The sequence below is a fragment of the Aulonocara stuartgranti genome (assembly GCF_965226115.1).
Source record: "Aulonocara stuartgranti genome assembly, chromosome: 13".
In the NCBI taxonomy this organism is placed as follows: Eukaryota; Metazoa; Chordata; class Actinopteri; order Cichliformes; family Cichlidae; genus Aulonocara; species Aulonocara stuartgranti.
Genome location: NC_138949.1, coordinates 13,722,576 through 13,736,197, shown reverse-complemented (window position 1 = coordinate 13,736,197; position 13,622 = coordinate 13,722,576). Strand labels below are relative to the sequence as shown.

General features: G+C 44.2%; 1 protein-coding gene across 6 annotated transcripts in view; it reads right to left on the bottom strand.

Annotated features, from left to right (window-relative positions):
* The window catches only part of unc5b (unc-5 netrin receptor B), a 54,828-nt gene extending 45,054 nt beyond the window's left edge, over positions 1-9,774 (bottom strand). For 3 of the 6 annotated variants that reach the window (XM_082556994.1, XM_082556995.1, XM_082556997.1), the window contains exon 1: positions 8,214-9,537. In XM_082556994.1, coding sequence (XP_082413120.1) covers positions 8,214-8,301 — 88 coding nt within the window. In that variant the 5' untranslated portion in view covers positions 8,302-9,537. Of the gene's footprint in view, positions 1-8,213; positions 9,540-9,682 lie in introns of those variants that run through there. The other 3 variants (XM_082556996.1, XM_082556998.1, XM_082556993.1) reach the window with 3 other exon arrangements.
* Positions 9,775-13,622: the final 3,848 nt, after the last annotated feature.

The following is a 13,622-nucleotide window of genomic DNA, read 5'->3' as shown; positions in this document are numbered from 1 at the left end:
TGCATGCACAGCTTGTGCATTTCCTAAAATCCTAGCAACTGTTTTTTTTCTCTCTCCTGTAATTCATTTATCAAACAAAAATCCAAGGAATAACACAGCTAGCTTCCTGGGAATTTACTGCTTTTTTAAGCCATTGTTTCCTGAACATGACAACACAAGTGATTTAAAGACAGCCCCTTGGGTCTGAAACTTTGGAGTGACGATTTTCAAAATTATGTTTATTTTTTTTTCCCCTCATGGTCGCAATCTCTATTTCTCTCCATAATTCTGTCTGTCTAATGGCACCGAGGACTGTGAGGTGCACCAAACAACCCATCTGTCCATAGATCTGCCCGTCCGTCTGTCTGTCTGTCTGATTCGCCACAGGTATGTCTGTCTTTCCCTACATGAGCCATGCTTCTTTCATTAAGCTGCACAAGTGAAGACCAGGAGCTGGCTGCAGCGTGAAGGTTGAAGCTATAGACACAGAGAGACACTGCTCAGTGTTTAATGATCCACTATAACTATACCTATTCATCTCTCCCAGCAGAGCAGAGAAACGCCATAGAAATGGTCCTCTGCTGACAATACTGCATCATGCTAAATCACAACTCCTCACTCTGCACGATATGAATCATGTCCCTCCAGCTGCTTAAAAATGTTCCTTTAACATGAGGCAGCACAAGGTAAGATTCAATAAATATTACCTATAGAAGCAGAAGCAGTTTAAAAGAATAGCGTCAGACAACAACAAAAAACTGAAAAAAAGTGTCCGCCACTGCACCACTGCCACATGAACCAATCAAACAGAAACTTCAAGCTCACATCTATCCCTGATCGATAAACATCTATATAGCTTTCCTTTGCTTGTGTGAGGAGCTTTCCCTACCTGCTGTACTTATGGGCACGCAGAAACAGAAACACACACACACACGCACACACCAGGTCTTGTTGCTGAGAGGATTTGAGGCAAGTGAAGCCGAGCAGCGGAGTCAGAACAGAGACACCCAGAGTTAATGAACCCTCACCAGTCAGCATGGCTGTCCATCTGCTTTCATTATCCCCATAAACAGAGAGCCATGGGCACTGCTCAACCAGCCAGCAACACAGACCCACACGCAAACAGCACATCATCATCCTAAATATCCCACATGAATTATGAGGTTTGTGCTCTATATGTGTGAGTGTAGGATTGTGTGTCGCGGGGAAAGGGAAGGGGCTCGTATGTAGATTATAAAGCCTATGCGGCATAGCCGAGATCACCACCTAATCTGAGTGGAGTTGCGGGGAGAGGTGAGCACGAGGTTGACTGTTGAGCCCATCTGGTCAACAGCAGGTAAGAGGCTTGAAACACACACCCACTGACACACTTGATGCAAGTGTGAGCCCATACACTTAAATCTAACCTTAATTACATGCATGTACATCTGCCACATTAGATCAGCGCTCGTCCCTCCACTTCGCACATGGCACCCGTTTAAAACGATTCCTAACTCTTCGCCGGCTTATGCCTGGTAGCGTTTTGTAGCATGCGTCGCATAACACCTGGCGCGGTGAACGCACCGGGAGAATAAACCAGGTTTCCTCCTGTGCAATCAGAACGGCTGCCAGAACAAGAGAGATGAGTCTGTGCACGAGCTGTGCGCTGATTGAAACCGAGGAGTGTGACCCCACTGTGATCCATGCAGAAAAGGGAGTAATACCTAAGTAATACAGTCGCTTTCCCATCGTCTGTGCACCCTTTCGCACATACGCACACCCACGCCAGACACACAAACCGAGCCAAGATGTGCCTGTCAGTGCTTGATTAAGACCTGCATCCAAGGCGAGAACAGAATCTTTACTGTGTATTGGAGGCTCTCAGTCAAAGCCTCTAGAGGAGAAGTAAGAATTAAGTCCTGGAGCTGGAGACATGTGGAGGAATTAAAGGGTGGATGAGGCCAGATCTCATTCTTTCACTCTTCTCTTTGCTATGGTTGCAATCCAAGAGTGTCAAAGCAGAAACGGGGATTACTGCAGCTACTGTGGCTGTTTGTGTGCGCCTGCATATCTTTGAAGGCTGAAGATCGATTTTGCATGGCAGACCTTTCCCTTTAACATGGACTCGAAAGATCCAACGCAAGGAAGGAGAGGATAGCAAAGAAATGGACGGAGAAGAAAAATCTGAGATAGAAGAGAGCAGTGAAGAAGAGAAATGAAGAGACGGGCAAAGAAAAGACAAAAAGGAGGTAAAGGGAAAGCACAATGGATGTCTGGGTGCACCCCTGTTGACCTGCGGTTAGGAAGCCAATCACAGCCTCATTACTGACAGAGGCAATGGGCTTAAGAGACAAACATGATGCTTTAACTCCGCAACAGCCGCTATGTTAAATAACAGCAGCACACTGCTGACATGCAGCCAATCACACAAAATCCATCAAGCCTCCCCTCCTCCCCCCCCACTACACAGTCACAAATACACTCATTAAGCATCATTTGCCTTGATTTAAATCAGGGAGGAAGAAAAAAAAGTAAGTTTGAGTCCTGCTGTTGCCTAGCTGAGCGCCATGCAAGCAGAAGGACGCAGGATCATTTCCGTTCCCTTTCTCATCCGGAGATATGCACACGTACGCTCAAATACGCCCATCTCCCCGGGGAGGTCTATGTGTCATCCCCTTACTTTAGACACACCAGCTGCTCGGTGTGTGTGCTCTGCAGTGTTAAGAGCCCCTTCCTACTTCGCACAAGCCCCCAGTGGCACCCACATCCACTTACACATAGGCATGACAAAGCTCCCCTCGCTCCCCTCTTTCACCCACCCTCGACAACTCAAACACCCCCCACATTCATAAGTACCTCGAGGGCAGATGGGACCCTAATAAGCGTTACACTCAAAGAAATGGGATTTTTCACACTGCCTTCTAAAGAGCAATTCCCAAACTCTGGCAGAAAGCTGGCTACAAAAAAGAAAAAAAAATGATGGAGTGAGAGAGATATGGATGACAGAGGTTGGTATATGTGAGACTATAAACCTATAAATACGCCTGATGAGACTATCAAGAAACGGAGGGAAGAGAAAGGGGAAATGGGGACAAGTGATAGCAGTTATTAATGACGGTGTGAAGGAATGTAGATCCGTACGCCAAATTCATTTAAGAAACTAACACAAACTCCATCGCCTCTGTAATGCAGCACATTTCCTCTAAGGATGGAAAGTGTATTAGTAACACACTTTAAGCAGATTTTTTTTCTCCCTCCAGTTAGCCAAGCCCACATGACACACACTGATACAAACAGACACAAACACAAGCATTAACAGATTGGCTGTGGTCTAAGCCCTGAGTGGACTTGGCTCAACTGCGTTTAGAAAACAAAACAGCCTCTGCTAAGAAGATGAGGAGGAATCTACATGGGCTGGAAAAAAAAAACCTCTATTTAAGAGCACATGCAGAGTCCTGGAAAAAAAGCACAGCCAATCAAATGCTCACTCTGCCTCTGATCTATGGACCTCAGAGCAACTGCTCTTACCGTGTGTGTGTGTGTGTGTGTCTGTGTGTGTGTGTGTGTGTGGGGGGGGGGGGGGTTCTCTGGATCAGGACTGACCTCCCGTCGTGAATCCTGATCCTATTGGTCACGACTCTCAGAGTGCTGCTGAGATCTTAAATGAAAATTCCTCCACTAACTCACTCACTCCTCCCAAGTGACCTTGCATGTCTTTCAGTATGACACGCAAAAAATACCAAAACAAAAAACGGCGCCTCTTTATCATTTAGAGGATGTGCGTCTGTGTTGCATTAAACGGGTGCGTGTGTGTGGGTGTGAGTGTGTGGGTGGGTGGGTTGCTCTCTTTTTTGAAGTCAGTGAGCACGTCTCAGTGCATCAACTGAAGGGAAAATAATAATAAAAAAATAAAATAAAACAAGTAGGTGTGTTACACTTTCCATGCACAACGCACACCTCTAAAGCCACTTACATGCATCTATAGCTTCTGTTGAAGTTGGGAATAAAAGTGTGTGTGTGTGTGTGTGTGTGTGTGTGTGTGTGTGTGTGTGTGTGTGTGTGTGTGTGTGTGTGTGTGTGTGTGTGTTCTTTTGCTGTCCCCTTTTACCCCACACAAAGGGGCAGAAAAGGCTTTCTGGAGACTCCTATTCATCTAAAGCACAATGGAACCCCACAGAGGTTTTCTTCCTGTTTCCCTGTCCGCTCCACCCATCTCCCCCCACAGGCCAGGATGGAAGAGCAGGGGGTACCCTGTCCTGCAGGCAGAACAGCAACTCAGCTCCCATCTGCCACCAAAACTATCCACCCCCAGTTTCTCCATCCATCCATCCTCCTGTTTCACTCCAACATCTATACTGAGACAAACTATTTTATATACTTTTTGACAAAATAAAATTCAACTTTACTCATTATTTTCTGAGCCCTTGCAATGAGCAGGTTGTTCAAAAACAATTTTTTTTCAGATTTGAAACCTCAAATGTTTGAATTAAATGAAACATTCCCGTATTTCACCGCGCTTTTATATGGAGGCAAACAGGTAGGAGGCACCATCTGCTGTGAGATAAACAGGACGTTTCAAAACCAGGATCCACAAGGACAATACATGATACATTTAAATACCTTCAGCTCGTGATAATTACACTATATTGGTGAGCTTTCCTAAATAGCGCACAGATTGAAGAAGTTGGTGAAGGCTCAGCAATATTGATTAAAGCGTTATTACCACAGACTTCGAAATACACTGAGAGCACATTGTATTTGCAGAAATAATGACCTGTTCTTGAAACCATATTCGTCTCAAGACAGCCAGTCTGTGCTCCAAACTTTCTCCTGCTACTAATTTCTCTTTACATTCTTCATAGTCAGCTCCCTTCTCCATTTACCTTGCTGTTTTGCCCTCCTACAGAACTCTTGCTGCTTGCTGCAGATTTATGGTCTGGTCTAACATGCGCAGTATTGGCAAAGCATTAAACATGTCTACTCTTAATACTGTGTGCTCTCTCCATCGATAAGAGCCTTAATAAAAACATCCCCCTAGTGGATTTGTGTGTCTCTTTCCACTTTCAATCCTCCACCACCCTCCCTGACAATATCCTTCTTTCTTAACCGCTGTTTCTTGTGTTGCTTTGCTAACTCAAAGCGTTTCCTTGCTTGCTTTCCCTGCTAGCCTTCTCCACCGATGTCAGCCCCCACTCCACCACCTCATTGTCTGGCCTGTGCCAGAGGTGTAATGATGCTTGAATGCCACTGCTATGGAATTTTTCGTCTTCACTCTTTTCTCATAAAGGATATTTAAAAGGCATGCCCTGAGATCAATCTGTCTCAATGTGCCTCTCGCAGATCCATTTCTCTTCCATTTCTCCTTTCTGTTTTTCCCCTCATCGCTTTCAAATGGACAACATTACCCCGCGTAACCTCTCTCCGGTTTGGTTCACACGCATCATCGTCAACAGCTCCCAGCTGCAATTGGCACACTTGCTCGAACTGCACCGCTCTCGTCCAGTCTATAAATGCACTGCCGGTGCCGTAAAATCCTTCACTACCTCCCGGAGCCATCCGGGTCACTTACGCCAATAGGAGAGGAGCAGCCGTTCTCCTCCCACTTCTCTCTCCCTCTCCCCTGCCGTCTCTGATGTCAAAAAATTTGAGCATCATAAGCACATTTTAAATATTAACAAAGACCACTTTGCACGTATGAATAATACAGCAGGGAGGCCAGTGGCTGGCCAGCGAACCGATCCCCTGCCGCCCCACGGCCGTAAAACTAATGCACTGCCTGGGGCCAGAATGGGGCCTGATCTGGTCTGGGAGCAGCGCACGCCCGTGGAGCTCGACTGGCCCGTGGCCTGGCTCGAAGAGAGCTGTCTGTCTGTTTATTTATCACGGTGCCCAACCACCTGTCCAGATCTCTGCAGATGCAACAGCCTGGCAGCACTCTTGTTATGACTACATGTTTCAGAGACTCTTTAATCTAATCTGACATCTCAATCTGTTGAGCGTCTTTGAAGCCAAATCTACTTTGGTGTTTGTTTGACGTTAGCTTTGTTGTCACATTCCTTTCTTTCCATGTGTCTAAATCTCACAACGGAAATGTCAGAGAATTACAGGATTTTTCTGGCCACTTTGTAAAACAGGGCAAACCCTCCCCACCAAAAAAATGTACTTTACAAGCTCACATATAATTTCAAAGAATGTGACTCTTCTTGGAGTGACTGCACTGTCATTCCAGACAGGAAGACTCCCACACTTAACACAAATGAGACAGCACTTTTTGTGAGAGTGCCACTATTCATCGCGTCCTCTATGGGAGTGTCTGACATGCCACGCTTGCTAACTCCGAACACTTGACTGCCCCTTTGCTACTTCCCTAGCCTTACACACTCTTCTCCTTTCTTGACCTCCCAGTCTGCACAGTGGCTTCATGTGGACTTACTGGACATCTGGTCATCTCTGGGTCACAAACTGTGCTCGAAACACACCTCACGTATGTCAGTTGGGGTTTTTTTGTAATTGTGCTAAAATCATTAATAATAAGACACATCAAGAGAGGCGCTGGACAGCAGGCTAGTTACTCCAGACAAGTTTTCCTGGCAGGCTTGGTAATTAATGTATATGTCAACACAGAAAGAAGAGCACCACAGCAGAAATGTGAGCTCAGCACATCCACGATACAGGCATAAAACAGAGACATGAGGGATCGGGGGGGGGGGGGGGGGGGGGGGGGCAGAGGTAAGGTTTAAACACAATAGGAGAGAAGATAAATGCAATCTGTCTGTTCAATCATGCTTTCCCTAAATATATCCCTGCTTTCCTTTCTCCCAGACAGAAACTTTACTGGGGCACACTGTGCTATTGTCCCCTGGTGTCCCCCTCCTCTTGGTTCTGCTCCCCTAACAGGACCTCATTGCAGTCCTCAACTGTTTATATCGACATTTCTCATTTCTCATGCAAGGATTTCAGAACAGTCCGCAATTTTAATAAACGTAAGCTGCTTTTCTGCTCTGCCTGTTCAGGGAATAACACACACACATGAGGACCTTGGGAGGTATGGTATGAGTGGGAGGGTGGGTGGGGGTCTTATTGGCATTCAAATAAATGGTCACATTCTTGGCAGACAGTCAGTGTATCTTCCAAAAGATTACTGTTGCCATCAAGTTAAAAATCTGAGTTCTTCCCGGGAGGGTCTTATTTACTCACTGAAGAGGTTTGTTAGCAAAAAAAAACTATACAGAATCTGCACGCATTGTTGTCCGCGTTGTTCTTTTTTATTTTTAGCCTACTGTAAAAGAGCTTAATCCACAATCCACTAAACCCTCAGATTTCTGCCTTGTATTTCAATCTGATCTGACAGTGGGTGCTGAGGAATCCTTCAGAATCTCCTACCACTCGGCTTCACTGAAAGGAATCATTAATCTAACACTAGAGATGTGAAGTGTCCCCTCGGTGTTCAGGTCCTGTCCCATCAGCTCACCAGCACTGACCTGTCCTGCCTGCCAAGAAATTTCATCTCCATGAAAGCTGGCTGCAGTCTTTGATGGCATTAACACTGAGAAATCCACTGATAAAAGTCTGCTCTGCCGCAATCAAAGCCTGTGCTCTTCACTCTGCAAAAGGTTTTCTAATAAAATAATAATTAAAAAGGTATAAATCGTTTATGAGGACAAGTTTAGCATTTCAAAAACAACTGGCACACCCAGGCTTGAAACAAGGGCCACTAAATTTAGCCGCTATATCTTGCAAAGAGAATAAAGAAATAAAGAAGGAATCTCTTCCCCCTGAAGCACTACAAGTGTTCTGTCTTACTTTTCACGGGGCTTTGCTTTTTCTTTTTGGAGAGGCCAAGAAGGCATGGAGCAAAACCTTAATTACTCCCTGCGCACCAGGGGAGTTTGATTTTTCCGCTCCAAGAAGAAAGAAGAGCTCTGAGCTCAGGTCTACTGTAAGACTGAACGCTATGCTGTGAATAAAAAAGTCCTCGTCAGCAGGTGATCTCAGACCCCTGCACAGCTCACACATTAAACAAAAATAAAATTAAAAAAAAATCCCATAGACCAGTAGCTGGGGTCTGAAGCAAACTTTGAAGTTAGACACTTTTAGTAAAACGCATAAAGTTTAAACAATCTTCAGTTTTTTCATTTAAGTTGTTTTAAACTAATTTAAAAACACGTTGTGTGCGTGCGTGCGCGTGTGTGTGAACACAGCTGAGCGCGCTGTCACAGTTATTACAGTACAAACTGATCTTTAATTTCACTTACCAGTAGCGGACACGGCAAACCCCCCAAGCAGGAGGAGAAGAACCAGAGGACCGAGACCTTGGCCACGCTGCATCCGCACAGAGCGCATCTTTCCCGTCCAGCCGTCGTGAAATGTCCCGGATCGTCCACGCAGTGTAACCTGCGGAGCTTTTAATACACCGAGTGGCTTTTTGTCCGGAAAAGTCTTTACCCCCAGAATGGTTGCGCGGGGAAGAGTCACACACCAGCGACTCCAGTAATTGAGTTAGAAACCGCTGTTTTTGTAAATACTTGACTCCTGACTGTTGACGCAAACGCCAAAGGGCTCAAATCACATCCATCACCGAGCAGCTCGAGAACGTCTGGGAGAGGTTGAAAGGGCGTAATTTCCATGCGTAATTAAAGTTTGAAGAGGTCCGCGGATGTCAAGCTCTGCTCAAATAAAGAAACGATTCATCGTGACTATTCCTGGTAGACTTCATTGCCAGCTCCACTATTTTGGGAGCCGTGAGCGCAGAGGTGCTGCGAGAGTCACCGAAAAGTTTGACGCATCGCTAAACGAAGATGTCAAATTAAACGACAGAGTCTGGGAGGAGAAAAAAAAACCCAAAACACAAAGTAGCACGGGGGTAGGTAATTCTGTCAGGTAACCGCCAACACCAAAGTCCGAACTCCCGAGTTTGTGCTGGGCCCCTGGGTGTCTTGTCTCGTCCCCGTCCGCAAGGTGTAAACATGAGCACGGGGATCAGCGCCAGCTTCACAATGCCAGCCTCCGGACTACCAGTCCCAGCCCGGCCAATCACATATTATCCTCCTCCTCTTCTCAGAATGAAGGCTGAACAAGTGAAGGTAAAGTAGTGGCAAGCAAGGAGGAAATAGATGCGAGGGGAGAGATAGAAAACACGGATCAGCTCTGGATTCAGCAGGAGTCCTTCTGCTACAAAATGAGGTTGAGCTTGTGAGTTTACTCACATCTATCTATCTATCTATCTATCTATCTATCTATCTATCTATCTATCTATCTATCTATCTATCTATCTATGTTTACTCTGAAAATTGAACAGCTCACAGTCTCCTTTCCTGTTGCTGTCCATGAAAATGTTCCTGCAGCAGCAGTCTTTGGCTCATGTGTAGATTAGTTCTCGTCAATCCTCTCTTTCCGCATCCATGGGTCATATTTTACTCTTTACTCTCGGCGTCCACAAGAGAGCACCCTTTCATAAATGAGACCATCTGCGGCCAGGACGAGAGCTGACCGGGTCTTCTGCGGTACACGACTGTGTAAAAGTCGCTTTCTGTACGACCGAGTGGCGTCGATAAGTGCATTTCTTGGACATTAAAACTGTGTGTTTTATTGTTGATTATTCTTGTAAAGCAGTGACTGAGCAAATAGGTACAACTAAAAACTTCAGCTTTCCATCATCTGAGGCATTATTTCATTTTTAGTATAGTTACCTTTCTAGGGGTCACCTGCCAATTTAAGGCCTTACCTGGCTGGAGTTTTACCTTCTCCTCCTTCTGTGTTTTCAGTCTTAATTGCATGTTTGTTTCTCCTGCCCATGAGATTTTATTGGTGACAAAGCTCCACAGCATTGGATTTTAGAACGTTTATTTTCACTAACAGGTCACATGATGCAGAGGACAAATTAAATGGAAATCCAGAATAAATAAGTGCATGAAGGCTCGTTCAGCAGTTTGATTATGTTATGTGGCCTTCACAATCACTAGATTTCAGTACAGTTGAGCACTAATTTCCCATAAGCATCTTAAGAGACAATCTTTTGGAAGCGCACAAGATATTCTGCTGTATTTGAGAGTGGCTGATGCTGTTCTGCAAACTGAATGTGTTTCCTTCTTGTGTCACCTGCCTATTGTATGGTTTGGTGAATAAAAGCAGAAATGTATTATTATGTTTTTTTTCTAAAAATGTCACAGATTATTACTTTGCGCCTTTCTTCAACGTCACTCTCTGTGAGCAGTATTGCTGTCTGGCTCGTGGCTAATGTTCATTCCCTCTGTACTGACTCACGTTGATGTTCACTGAGGAGAAGGCTTATCCCAGCATGACTCGTACCTTGAGATTAGACATACGTAAATGTAAAATGCTGAAGAATAAATAAGATACATAAGAGTTTCAGAGTAAAGCCCGGAGTTTTAAGCACGGGGTGAGACAGACAGAGAGCCAATATGCCGCTGAGCCCAGCGCGAGGCCATTCTCTGAGATGTGACAGTAGCTGGCAGCAGAACAGCATTGCTGTACTTTGCTCAAATCCAACTTCAAAGGTCATAATCCATCTGGACAAGTGATGACTCCCAATGCCTCCTTCCTCTGATGACAATTATGCTGTTTCATAAGCACAGAGTACACTCTGGATTATTTATTTATTCTCCGTGTCTTTACTGTGACTGGTGAGAGAGTGAGAATGAGAGAGGTAGGATGAGAGTGACACAGACAGAGATGGAGAGAGAGAGAGAGAGAGCTGCTGATAGAGCAGGAGAGGTTGGGCGTGAAATGGATTTTGCAGGTTGTGTTTGAGGCAGATCTTGATCGTGGAGCTGCAAATGCATCTTCTGTTTACATGCCCGTGCATGCTCTAGCTTCTGATTGTGTTTCTCTAGTGTTTCTTCACTTGCCTGGTCCTATCACATAACAGCTATATGTGCTGCATTATGGATATATACAGTATATTTGAATGACACAGTGACCTTTAATTTTCAGATCGCTTTAGCGGCAACTCGCACTCGCACTTTGCGGTGAGGAGCTCATTTGACAGTTTTCATGGCCCATCCACCTTGATGAGGTTATGCCGGATGTTAGCGCTTTGCAAACTCTAATTAGACAATTTGCCCTCGCTTCCTTTTCCTCCAATTATTACTGCAGTGATGATAAAGTTGAACTTGCCATAACATATTATTTTGTTTTGCCCTTTGCTAAGACTAATTGAAGATATAAGTCAAGGGCATCCAGTGGAAAACTGGAGAAGAAAGCTCGGGAAATGGAGAGCCATAATCAGGTAGGATGGAACTGATATGCTGTAAACGGCAGAGAAGAGGAGACAATATGAAGCTAGGCTATTATTAAGGCATAATAGGTTATCCTCCGAGGACTTTTTAGCACCACTGACTCTCTGTTGCTTTGCGTTGTAGGACTGACATAAAAAGGATCAAACTGCCTATCTCTGTAAAACAGAGGGGGGGGGGGGGGGGTCTAAAAATAGGAGGCATGCTCTAGAAGTTGCTGTGGAGATAATTGAATATTATTTTCAGGAATGATTAAGTTGACCTATCCAGTAGACTAATTATTTCTTGCAGGCCAGAGGAGAACGTGTTTAATAGATTTGGGTAGCAGTGAATAAGGGAAAATAAAGCAGCCAGTCTGTAGACTTTCTGCTGACCGGATACACAGTGTCTGTGGAAAAATGAATAATACCCATCATTAGAGCTTGGCTTGGGGAATGATCACACATTTTTCTTGCGGTATTTCCAGAATGGTGTCCTCTGTCATTTCAGGAAGCAATGTCCTAGTTCTTCTAGATCGGTGGTGGATAGTTTGTGTGTGCATTTCTTCAACACTTTAATTATTTGAGTTTTGATTAATATTTATATTGCGTATTGGACACATATTTGCTTGATTGTTAAATTGCACACTTTTTTTTACCCCCCCTACATTTATTTGACAGCTGGAGTTGGATGTAGTTTGCATATTAATAATCTCATTCAAAACATTTTGCACAAATGGGGCACATAAAAATATGCAATATATGGGACATATGAATAGATTATGCATTTCCACAAGCTGAACATTAAATGCTTTTTAAATCATGAATAATACATTATACAGTACACTGTACAGTAATCCATCCATCCATCCAATTTCTTAACTTCTTATGCAGTTCAGGGTTACAGGGGAGCTAGAGCCTCTGTGCAGTAATTTTATATTAAATTTTTAATTTCAAGTACTCACTAAAAATAATATTTCTTTACATCTACATACATATGACTCTAAATGTAGGGCATTTCCCACACATGTCTTTGTTCAAGATTTTTAAGAAGTCTAATAAAACCAACCAGTATGTGCTGTACACAATGGCATGTGATGCTGGAGTTTTGCCGATGTGTCGGCGTATGCTGGCATGCTGTATGCTGTATGCCCGCTCCTGTCCGCGAGTATGTGTGCTTCAGAGTAAGACAGAATGAATGCGCCCGTGTGCACGTGTCACTGTCAGTGTGCATCGACTTCACCTGTCCTCCACCTTTGTAATCCCTGGGTACACCTGGGCCTTTTGGGCTTGAGGGCTTTTAGCAGATTGCATGTGTCAGACTTTGGACAATTACACTGATTGTTGCCCTAGAAACTCAGCTCTCACTTTGCTTCTGGGCGAGGAAAAAAAGTTAATGAAATTAAAGGTGACAGAACAGTATAGAAAATGAGAGAATCTGTCCGCAAGCTGCTCTTAATATATATCCAACTCTGCCGTGCTATACAGAAATAGCAACTTGACAAACAAATGAAAAAAGGTTTTTATACCCTGAAAGGTCAGTTCTGTAACCGCCTAATGAATTCCAAACTTTTTTTTTGTAAGTTCATCCAAACTTGGAAAAGCTGATTTAAATGTATCTCCTCACAGAACTGCATAAAATAAATATTTGTAAGTAGAAAATTCATCAGCCACAAATATCCCGCGTTCGGTATAATTGCACTGTTAAATTCATGACTTGAACCTTGCTGTCAAAACTCTATGTTGATATTCAGGAAAGCTAGAAAGCGTAATGCTCATCTTATTCTCTAATGGCCACCATCAGATTGAGCTCTCCTCTCAGCCGTGCACGGGAATCATTAGTAAACAGCAGACCGAGGAGCAACAAGATCGTTTGTGCCGAATACTTGGGCAGGAGCGTAGAAAGAGAAACAAGTCTCTGAGGAGATTACAACTGATTCATATCGCCACTATGTTAAGATAAAGGATGTAGCTGTAATGTGCGCAGCTGAGGGATCATGTGTTAGAAAGTGAGTGATGCACACTGAGAGGTATGGATCGTCAAAACATCAATCTCACCTGCTACAGATCCTTTTCAGGTGGGTTCATATTTCACATCATCCATCGGCCTTACTCACACACACACAAAGAACATGTCACAGGAAACGAGCGACCAAAATAGGTTCTGCTTGTAATGCCTTGGTCCCATCAAGCATCCCAGTTTGAATGCCAGACTGCAAAATTAGCTCACCTAGAGGCAGTCCTTCACACTTGTGCTTTCTCTTTTGTGAAAGTGTAAAATAGGTGCTGTGTAAAGAGTGATTTCAGACAAAAAAAAAAAGGGGGGGAAACAATTGAAAACACAAGTTTATACAGTGTCAGCTACACTATTAGAATCAGAGGAATACAATAGATGCGTGCGTATGCTGTGTTACTACGAGGCGGTTCTGCG